A 12,498-nucleotide genomic window follows, 5' to 3' on the forward strand; every position below is an offset into this window, starting at 1 on the left:
GCATTATGGAAACTTTAACATCCATGTTGAATTTTCCTGGAAACGTTTTTTATTATATAGAAGCGACCATTTGTAAAGTTACTGATAAATGTTTTCTTTGTGCTTGCGCCAGTTATTTTAAAATGGTGGCTTTTTCATTTGAATACTTCAAAGTTATATATGGTATGAAATTTTTATGTGAAATATCGCTTTGAACAGCTTTTATATTTGTACATAATTATTTTGAACGGAGTTTGACTTTCTATAAATAGAAAATTTATCGATCATTCCTATTCATTGATTTATTAATATTAGAAACCATGATTTCAAAAACTTCAATAAACGATTTCTTAAGTATTCTATAGAAATCACCACCACAATGTTTTCCACTATAACGTTAATACTGTACATTTAAAACGTAAACTCTCAGAAAGTAATCCAACCAACAGGTTGACTTTCTAACTATCTATTTATATACTTTTGGCACTATCTATTATCAACTACCCAAATATATAATCAAACGAAACATTATTCACTTATGCTTTGTCAATTCTTCCCAATATTACTTTTTAAATCGAAATAATTTCACGTTTTTCTCATGTAAATTCTTTTCTTTTAATAGCGGGATACTAGTTGGGAGAACTTTTGGGCTCCAGGTTTTTCTATAGTAACCAATTTACTTCTACTACAACAATGCTGCATCACGATCATAGATAGTCACACACTTCATAGTTAAATTTGTGGAAAATAATCTAGTAGTCATTAAACATTTATTCAATTCGCTTGATTTGGCCGTGTGGCCTAAAAAAATATCTAACAAGCTAGTGACTTTGCTGCCCCCTTTGTTGACTTGAAACGCCGATGCAGCTGCTGCAGTTGTTTTATAGAATTCCATTAATTTGAATGCTCCTTTGATTATGATATTAATTCCAAACTACAGGATAATCCAATAAAGAGCTTGGTTCATTTTAAAGCTTAGTAACTATAGAATTCGTAAACTAACATTACATACAATTACCTATAAAAGCGCCAACGCTATTAATGATCTTGGCAAAATAGATCAATAGTGAACGTATTGTATTATTGATACTCGTGCACGACATGAACCATGAAACCGGTTCTGTTCAGTTATGAGGAAAAAAGATGGTTTGGCGAATATGACGTTCTTTGATATTGTTTTTTCACATGTTTAAATCACAGCAGCGATCTATTTTTTTTCTCAAGTTCTCTCTACCAGACTGAAGGGTGTATAAGCAGGTATCATCGTCTATTTGGATCCTCATTCCTTTCAATCTTTTCTTGGAAGCTGCTAGAGCTCTTGGAACAAAGTGTTGATGAGATACAGCGCCCTTATCTCAGGCTTTTGTTTCTGATTTTGACTGCAGATTTCATATATTTATATGAGTTCTTGCTCCCATAGTTTTGATATTGGTCTGCTATCTTAGACTATTCGTAAATCCATCCATAAACATTAGTTCTATTCCTTTCTTACTCTCTTTTTTCTTCTTCAAATCAAATATACCTCAACGACTGTTAAGTCTTCCTGGTTGTATCCAAAGCTCTATTCTCAGAAAAACTAGATAGAATGCAGCTTAAAATGAACTCAATCTATTCGCTATAAATCAAAACATTGAGTATTGAGGTGGCGAAGAAATTATATATTTAATAGAAAATTCGATCTGAAGAACATCATAACAATACGACTAAAACAAAAGACCCTATTCTTGATAGAAAATAGATACATATAATAACGATAACGGCAGACAGACAGAAGACAAAATATTATGAGAAGTGGGTGACAGAAAAGGATGAGAAAACTATAAAAATAAGTCGAGTTGTACTACAGAAGATATTCTGTAGCGAAAATGAGAAAGCAACAAATACCAAATACCTGGACTTATTGTGGCCTTAATAGGGTAATGAATTTATCAGACTTATTGGCCAGGCTCATGAACTTGGCGAGTATGAAAGAAGAAGAACACACGACCAAAGATTTACCTTTATAATACAACATAATAGCTTTTAACAGCTTTTGGACTACACACATATTTATCTATTTATCGACTGCTGAGAACAAAGTTTCATTTAGTTCTTGAGAAATCTAGGATCTCCTCAAAAACCAAGTTGATAAAACTTACCCTTGAAAGAACATAATCGAAAGTATTGGAAGAAGAAAATGTCACTATTTTAAAACAAGATCTAGATCAGAGAGATCCCTCATTTACGATTTTATTTAATTGCTAAAAGATGTAAGGAAAACTTCATGAAACTGAAAATGAAATTATTGATATTGTCAACAACTACGTAGTTGCTACATTAAAAATAGAACTGGAAATATTTGTTCAGTAAATTTAAAAATATGACAATTAGATATGGTGTCATAATAAAAACAAAGTAAACAAAATAAATGTAAATGTGACAGAAAATAACGGCTTGAACATATACATAGACATATAATTTTGATAAATTAGAGATAGCGATTAGAATTAAGGAAGACGGAACAGATGAATTTAATAACAGGCCTTCCAAATAAAGTATAACAGTAAGAGATTTTAAAATTTTATTGAAATCGAATAACAACAAATATATAAAACGAGAATTTTTGAAAGAAAGATAAAAATTGACGTTTCGACTTTTAATCAAATCCTTATTAAAATATGATATTGACACTGACAATTTGCGATTTGTAATTTTACTTAAATTATTTAGGTCTTTTTTATCATTTATAGCTTTTTCGTTCTTATGAATGTGAATCATTTCTAAAAATTCTATTTTTTGGGTATTAGATTCTGTTTCAAGAATTTTTGAATCTTTGTAATTGAATTTATGTTTTTTTGATATTTGATGGTTAGTTAATGCAGTTTTTTTGTATTGATGACCTTTTAGTCTATTTTCTAAATAGTGGGATGTCTGCCCTGAATTGAAATATTTGGATAATGTATCATGTCCTTTATGACTTATACTAATATAATGGAAAAAAAACTAATTTTATAACGATAATTAGTCCAATAGTATCTTACAGTTGCCAATTCTAAATACTTATACCTACAACCATGTATAAAGTTGGAGAAAACAATATTTGGAGGCAGAATGACAGTAAAGAGATAAAGCAGTAGACTTTTTAAAAAAAGCATGGCCGAATAGAACCAATTGCAGAAAAAAGAAGTATTTAAATTTAGAGATATATATATTTTCCGCTGCTGTTCCACGAAGGAGATGTTATTTCAATAATTATCGCGGATATAGCAACCATAGACATCTTTAGCTCGAAATTGCAAATAGCAAGGCGTAATTCGCAGACCGGTTACAACGTTGATGAATCTCTTCAGAATAGTCCAAAACTCTCGCGTTCGTGATCTCCAATCCGAACTAAGAACAATGACCGCCAGCGCTTACTCATGAATGACAATATCAAATCTTTTCTGAGTCATTACATACTGCATGAAATATGATGATTAGCATGTAGGTACCGATGAATATCTTCTGTTAGATTGAACACTTTTCAGTAATAATTAAGATAATCATATATAATCTCAAAATTTGTTCTGTATCTTATATTCCAAAAGTACAGCTGACCTATTATAACCGATGTAACGATTTAATTTACAATATGAAGTATGAATTGCTGATTTTGTAGCAATAGAAAAGATATTTGCATTGTTGTGTATATAAAATTGGCATTAATATTAGTCCACAAATCTAATTTATTTTCTGAATTTATTTACAAATTAATATTGATCTATTATTCTAACAAACTATCCCATAATCTATAATTTTTACTGAAAAAAAGGGTTTTAAATTTTGAACGGATACCTTTGAGTACAGATCGCTAATTAACAATACCTAAATATAGACCTAGAAATGAATATGTATGTCAATGGACATCGTTTTTGTCCCATATCGATTTTGTGATAATTAGTTTCATCTTTCTAATAATGTTCCACTATATATTCAATTAACATTCTATACGATACATCTCGATTACTTACTCTAATATAATTAAAGATTTAATCAACTAATTCAGGAAATTCCTGTTTTAGCAAATAGACCTAAAACCAATCAGAAATTTAATCTAAATTTGGAGTTCGGTACCTATTTGTTGCACACCTCCAAATCCGCTACATACGTAGGTACATTCAGGCGTAGAAAATTTAAGCAGCACGCGAATATTGCACATTATAAGAGTAATCAGAGTTACATTGAATTAATAATAAAGAAAAGGAAACAGAATCGCGCTCTTTTGGAATGCAGTGGTCGATTATAATAGAGTGGTTAACACGCAAGGGTTGACCTCGCGTGTTCAGGTTAACACTTTGTCAAGAGAATTTATTTTTGCAAAAAATGTTAATAATAATAATAATAATGATGTATAAGGACATCAACCAGAAGGAAATATATCAAAATTGGTCAAATCAGCTTTGATAAAATTCATAATATTAGCACACATAAGAAGCGTGTCAACTCACACAAACAAAAAGGTAATTTAACAAAGAGTGGTCAGCACTTTCCATTAGTTTTGTTCAATATACCTAAAATTGATTTGACCCTGGACACGACAGGGTACATAAAAAAGACGCAGATATTTAGCGATGACGAAAAAAAGAAACTGGAAGTTTATTTGGTGACGCCTGCTGATATTTATTATGGATTAACACCATATGAGACACGCAAGTTTGCATTCACAGAGAAGAATGAAGAAAATATGACTTAATTTTGGAATACAAAATTGATGGTTAGCGAAGATTGACTCGTTAATTTTTTAAAACTTCATCCCCTGTTATCAATAAGATCACCTTAAGCTACCAGCCTATCTAGAGCTACATAGCTCAATAAAAAAAATGTAACTGATCTCGTTATTAACTTGAAAACAGTTTATGAACGATTAAATTTAACCCAGATGATATATGGAATGTAGATAAGACGGGACTTAAATATATTTATGTCTATTAGAGTCATAGCTCGCAAGGAAATCAAAAACTTGATTGAAAGAGGCATTTTAGTGCTGATAACAGTTCACTTCAAGGACCACTTTCTTAGTGCGGGTCCTGTGGAGCCAGAAGGTGACGCTTAAAACATAATTCAAGTAGCAATTATAATTGAACTGAAAGAAAAATTACTGTTACTTATTGTTGATTGAAAATTTTTTTTAAATAGTTTAAATAGAGACTGTTACCTTCATTCAAGTTCTTTATTGACCGAGAATAGATATCAAATTTAATTGTAATAATTAAATAAAAAGTTTCTATCATTAAATCATTTGTAACTTCTTATTTTATATTAGTCCTCATTATTTACATTAATAACTGTCTATGTATACCTACCAATTGCTTATTGTCAACTTAACCCGGATATAGGGTGGATTGATCTAGCGCCAAAGGGTTCAGAAAATCAACTAAATAAGTATTATTATTATAAATGTATAGGTTATTGATTAGTATTTTGGGTATCTGAATAGTTCTTCTATCTGTATCAATTGTTGTTTTTGTTAAATTAAGTTAAACTAATAAATAAACATACTAATGGACTAGCTACATTTTTTTGTGAATTGTTTAGTTAATTATTTGTATACCTCGGTATTCACTTATGATGACAATATTATCCCTTACTTTTCAACTTTCTTTTTATGCAAATAATTTAGTCAAAATATGCACAAAAATGATGAAAATATGGAAAAAAACTTCTAAAATATCATTTTTCTGATTCACTTCAAAATAAACAGACAAATTTTCTTCACATAGGTACTAAACTAAACCTAAATATGCATTTATTACAAAAATTAGTCTATGCCCTATGCAAACCGCCCAAAAAACTTCGAGTTAAGGGCTTAGAACATTTTATTTTGAATTTCAGACCGGGAATAGATATAAGTCTTCTGTGAACCGTTCGACTAATTCCTATGAGAATTGTAATAAAAATAATTGTTTCAAAATAGCAGATTCATAAAATTGTTTTTGTCTTGAAACGCCTACCAAAGCTTTACATTTTTCAAAATTTGCTCAATTATGCACAATATGTTATTTACTACCTAAGAATATATGCAAATATTTGGAAAAGTGCATATAATATGCGAAATAATTGAACTATGCACACCTTAATGTGATTTCTATATTTTCTATCACAGAACAAAACAGAAAAAAAGTCAAAAAACTAAAATAATAATTTTTATGGGAATCTGGTTTCCTTAAATTAAAGTTACAATATCACAAGCTCTCTTTGTAAACTAATTCTATGACATCTCAAAATCTCTTTTTCTTTACAGTGCAGCCTAGATAAAACATCTTTAGGTAGGTGTTTCAAATCTCGTCACAGCAACGAATCGCAATGCCCAATGCTATCGAACAAAAATCCCGTCACGAAACAGTCTCGGGACCATCAAAAGCATCATAAATCTTCACTATTGTCTACATTGAAAACATCCCCCAGCACTTCCAGTCATCAAAAGAAGTTGCGGTTTCAGCTAGCCAAAGAAAGGAAGGCTAGTACCACTTTAGGTGAGTTTTGTGTATTATGAAAAGAAATTTTAACTTAATAGAACTTCACTTATCTGGGAGACTATTTCGTTTAAAACAAAAATATGGGATAGTTAAATATATAAAAACTGAAGTATTCTTGGGTAGCATTCTGGAGCCTGTACTTTACTTGATTTATACTTACAACACTCCAGAAGTGGGGAATTATATATTGCAGATTAATTATTACAAAGAAAGATATTTAACACAATAAGAATTATTCGTTTCAGAATATGAAAACACCCTATCTGAAGATAATAAATCATTATTATGAAAAAATAAAGCTTTTATGTACCTATGTAGTTCAGTTATGGAGATTCACAAAAAACCAATGATGCCATCATTCAAAAGTTCCAAAAATAGAGCACTTGGAAATATCTTAGATGCATAATGGTATATTTGAAACAGTGATATTCATAAAGATCTTACTGTGATAGAAGAAACGAAAAGAGTAGAAGAGAAGCATGAGGAGCAACTGCATTAACAACTCAACCAACCCGGGGGCGTTCCAGCTCCTGGTCTATGCACTAAATCAACATATAAGAGAATAGAATTATCTGACTGTATCGAAATACTGCATTGTACGTTGGTACGTTATGAAAGTGATTGGTGTTAAATTAATATTAAGAAAATCATTTGATTAGATTAATAAGATCCAAAAAAATCTTGTGTGTATTTTCCAAAAGGGATTTTTAGCTGACATAGTATAAACAATTATGAACTTATAAGTCCATATCGAATCAATAAGTCAATATAATCATCACATTTTTGAGACATAAATTATCATCATTGGCAGAAAATTCAATTAATAGATTGCCTGTGTGGAAAAGGACAACACTAAATGCTTTCCGCTTCTGAATAGCTTTCTACAAGAAAACTTGTTGGGATTACCAATGAAAATGAAAAGTTTTATTACTGAACATTTGGTAAATATCATGCAATCTTTGACTAATTATTTGTCTGAAACATATTTTTATTGAATGGGAACAAAATCTATTTGTTAAATTAAATTAAAAAGTCACTCAAAGGTGCTGTGCGTATTAAATTAGCAAACATTCTGTATCTCAGAATGAGTTTATGGTTGGTATTCGCACTGAATACCCTGAAATAACCAAAAAAGTCATGTTATCAATATTCCTATTCGTCACAGGGTATTGGTTTATACGAAAAATAAATAAAGGTCAATACTGGATGCTACCCCACATATACACATAATACTGACTTATACAGTTATTTACAAAACATTTCCATTATTCAAATCAAAACTTTTAGTTAAGAAAAAATGCTCTCATATAAATTTTAGTGTTAATTTGTAATCATTTGGTATGGGGTTCCACAAAATGAGAGGTCTTTGATTGATGTTCCTTCATCTTTTAAAATTAAGAACCCTTGTTATAAGAAACTCCTTCTCATATTTGATATATACTGGTTGTACGATTTTGAACGTCCTACTTTATATATTTAACATTATATATTCTCTCTTCTTATGTTATAGGTATCATAATGAGTGCTTTCACGTTCTGCTGGCTGCCATTTTTTGTTTTGGCGCTCGTAAGGCCGTTTTTAGAGACAACAAACGCTTTGAAAACACTAGCGACATTGTTCCTTTGGTTGGGTTATGCAAACAGTTTGCTCAATCCCATAATTTATGCTACGCTTAACAGGGATTTTCGAAAACCTTTTCAAGTAAGTCAAGTTTAGATTTCAGTTTTAATAAATGCTCTTTGTACTATTTCCATATTTTCAATTATTTTTAACGTTTTCCCGAATAATGACGTTTTCAATTTTGAGGAAACTCTAAAATTGCATCAGATTGCATTGTGATTTTAATAATTTAGTATTTGAAAACACGTTTAATTTTCTACAAAATGAGTATTACTCTGCAGAACAACATGATTGATTAGTGAATCATTAATAAACAATGAACGCAGCCATTCCATTTAAGTTTATCTAAATTCTGGAATATTCAAGTTTCATCTCCTGTCACTCAATAACTTACAAAAACATTGTGTTCTTTGTCGTACCGTGAAAGTGAAATGAAGAACTAACCAAATGGTTGTTTCTACCTAACGTGAATACAATTTCTCAACATTCGTACTTATCCAAACTGGTCATATAATGACGAATTGTGAAGGGTATGTCCTATTGGATATTTTAGAGTACTTTGTATACCACATATATTTTAACAGTTCGCATTGTGCAATATGGTATAGCAGTTTCTAACTCACTTTCAAATAATTTCATCATTCATAAGGTTTTCTTCGTACACTACATAAATCTCACGATGTATTTCGATCGGTTTTAGAAATTCAGTAAAAAAACTATAATAAACTTAAAAAACCTACCTCGTATATAAGAATTACTGTAAAATATGTAGATATCACAAAACTGCGCATGAATGCAAACTAATGGAATGATTTTAGTTCAGTTTACAGTTCAGAATTTGAGGATTTTGATTTCCCTTGATGCTTCATTGTAGAATATTCCAAACTTTTTATAAAAAAATGTATCATGTATCAATATCTCCTTAACTAAATCCAGTAAATAAAGATATATGTTTTTGCACCTTATTTGTTTTTATTTTTTTCTATAAAACGGTATTCTAAAGTGCCTTGTAAAAATGAGAGGCATTAGCTTTAAATAACAGTGCTATCTTAGACAAAGGGCATAAAGCAAATTCTGCAAAACCTGAGCAGGCTTACAAAAACAGTATACGTAAGATATGTGAGATAAAACATGCAGCGGAAGGGATGAAACTGTAAGACACGATAAAAATATCCATAGACTCCAAGAACTCATTCAGAACACTTGAATTTGAATCACACCAACGTTCATCAGATTAATACATTATGGAAGATAGAGATTTACTTGAAAATGCCTGCAAACACCTCTTGCAGGAATAAAAGCACTTCTTGGACTGAATTCAAAGATTTTAAACGTGTCATCATTTGAGATGAGAAATATCTGCTCAAAAATAGCTTCAAAAATCCTTTTGCAAAAATAAAAGCACTCCTTGGAATCGATTACAAATCTTCTACTTCGAGAAGTGTTATGATTTCAGATGAGAAATAGCTTCTCTCTAGAAAACCCCCAATGGGAATAAAAGTACTACTTGAAATCGATGTCATCTTTTATTATGAGAAAGATCTGCATGAAAATGACACCAAAAAACCTCTTGAAGGAATGGGAGCACTTCTTGTAACAGATGAAAGATGATCCTCATGTTTTGACATGTATCATCATATGGAATAAGAATTTTCTGCAAAGGAATAATTCCATAAACCTATTGCTCCTCCTGAAATGATCCCCATGTTTTCAACGGTAACAAAAATTTTCAAGATGACCTAGGAAAAATAAGACTTTTTTCATTTTACTAAAATGAAAACCCATCAGGAGAGACGTTATTAGAAAACATTCAAACAATTGTAATCTATCTGAGGTGAAGAACTGCTATGAGGAGTGGAAGAATTGTCCCCAACGCCTCATGTTTTTTTTCCAAGAAAATTACTTTGAAGATGTCAACATTAAATAGTCTGAAATATAGATAAAATTCTTTCAAACTCCCGTTACCTACTTGATACAACACCTTGTATGTCCAATTTAGTACCGCTGAACAATTTTAATCTTATTCCCCCTTACCCTAACATCTGCGTATTTCAGACAGATATTCAAATTTTAATAGAAATCCTTATTTATACAATTTCAGTGGTTCATCTTTGCTCTTTTTTCTCATCAGTACACTCCAGTTTGGTTTTAATCAGTGAACAAACATAAAATCTACATTACAAATCTCATATCTCATGAGATTCCTACTTTCAATTTAATTTTGAGAGTTTCATTAGCTGGAAGTGTCAACAATTGATAAGTAATAAAATAACCTGATGCAATAACTCGCTTTTTTATAATAAATTCATTGCAACTAAATAATTTTTATATATTCATATTATTCATAAAGTCAGATACATTCAAAGAGACAGTTGATTTGAGTACAGTTTTTCAATGTTTTGAAATGAACCGGCGTATTCGCCAAATTTTAGACTTCTTCAAAGTCCATGTCGTGGATATTATTTATTAAATATGAAAGGTTGTAATCCCAATTCTTCTTAATTTAGTTCATATAAAACACTGAAATTTTATTACAGGCGATCTTGTACTGTCGTTGTGGTAGTTTAAACCACATGATGCGTGAAGAATTTTATCACAGTCAGTACGGCGATCCAGATCACCACATCAATAGATGCCATATGGACTACGAAGAAGGAGTCGAATATATAGAAGCTGATGGAGAAGAAGTTAAAGTACCTGAAGCAGATACGGCTGCGCACGAGTCATTTCTATGATTTTCGATAGATAAAGGCAGGTGAGTTCATGTAAACACAATCCAGATAAAATAATAATAACTATAAACATAAAATACGTATTTATAATAAACACATTTGATTACAAAGAAAGTGTGAATCATAAGGATTCTTGTTTTGGCTAGAATTCCTCCATCTTGAGACTTCACAAACCGTTGTGGTTCGTTAGGCTTCATTAAGTCACTTAACTACCTTTCTACCAGTAATGATTCCATATTTTGAGACCACTAGCGCTTGTCGATTGGTATATTCAAAGGCGATTTTTACATACAATATAAAAGTATTTAGAGATGAGACTTATATTTGATTTTGTTTAATTACAGTATTGTTATTTCATGGGGTATTTTTCTAGTGCGCATAAATTATGTATCACTGCCAAATAGTACATTTTGTCTACAAATAGTCAGTTTATCATAATTATCAAGCTACTATGACTGTAAAGTATGTACTCACCGACTGCAGGCAATACTTACACCCATTTAATATGAAATCTAACCTCAAAGAATACTAAGCTGCTTCTCCAAGATATAATATAGGAGCAAGCTGTATTTTCAAATATAATAAATGTATTGTAACAATTTTTCCTTGATCCTTGTATAACTTGTTTGCATGAGCATTTTTAAGACACCAACAATCTCGAATGCAATGCTCAGCAGTCAGTTTTCCTGTATAAATCGTTCGATATCATTTATTTAACTGAAATGCAAAATATTAAATTTTCAAAAATGATAGGAAGTTGAGATAAAGCAAGAACAGAAACAGAAATTATGCATCTATTCATAAGAAAAAAACTCGAAAATATGGTAGACAATTACGTGAAATTGAAAAAATATCTTGATTCACCATTTCTAATTATGTTGAAACTGTTGTTTGTAGAAAGAATTTCTCAAATTCATAATTTGTATCCTTACAAACTCACAATCCTCCAGGAATGATTGGAAAATGATCCTGATAGAAGAATGAAGTTTTATGAACAACATTCAACATTCTGTTTCTAAATGAATCCACATTCTTGTTAAGGAGAAAGGTATTCGACAACGTTTTTTATATTTTGGATGTGATGATGGATGAGAATTTATGATATGAGAAAATTCGATATTCAACACCCCAAATAAATGACTGGACACGTTTGTAGAAAATCAGGACACCACTAAAATTACCATACATTCATCCCTGAGTTTTTAATGTGGGTACATGAGAAGTAGAGGTTTCAAGATGAAAGACCGAGGAGCAAAAAGAAATAATATGGAATTAGAGTAGATTAGTTTCCCCCCAACTATTTAGAAATGTCCTAAATTAAAATTCTCAAATAGTCTTTGTATAATATGATGGAAATTTTGATTTGTTTGGAATATTTCTTTTATTATATTTTCATTGAAAGTGAAAAATCGCTAACAATAATTGGCGGATACGGGCGTTTTGCGTTTGAGTCATTAAATCGACTATTTTTGCTCTTTTTACTCAATTTTTTTCATTCAAATTTCATTGTTATAGTTTAATTTATTACTGAGAAAACATTTTCACAAACTTGAGTTGTAAAAGGGAATTGTAGACCACAAATATATGAAGAAAACCTCAATAATACAAAAGGAAAGATTTATTATTCAATAAAGCAAATATTTTCATCACTTTGCTCTATTCTCACAAATGTA

General features: G+C 30.6%; 1 protein-coding gene across 5 annotated transcripts in view; it reads left to right on the forward strand.

The window, feature by feature from the left end:
* Positions 1–12,498, forward strand: part of LOC130891242 (5-hydroxytryptamine receptor 1-like) — a 309,855-nt gene that overhangs the window by 264,416 nt on the left and 32,941 nt on the right. For all 5 annotated transcript variants that reach the window (XM_057795859.1, XM_057795858.1, XM_057795860.1 and 2 more), the window contains 3 exons: positions 6,239–6,470; positions 7,984–8,174; positions 10,631–10,848. In XM_057795859.1, the coding sequence (XP_057651842.1) occupies positions 6,239–6,470; positions 7,984–8,174; positions 10,631–10,828 (621 nt within the window). In that variant the 3' untranslated portion in view covers positions 10,829–10,848. The remainder of the gene's footprint in view (positions 1–6,238; positions 6,471–7,983; positions 8,175–10,630; positions 10,849–12,498) is intronic.

Source organism: Diorhabda carinulata, chromosome 3, assembly GCF_026250575.1.
Source record: "Diorhabda carinulata isolate Delta chromosome 3, icDioCari1.1, whole genome shotgun sequence".
Lineage (NCBI taxonomy): Eukaryota > Metazoa > Arthropoda > Insecta > Coleoptera > Chrysomelidae > Diorhabda > Diorhabda carinulata.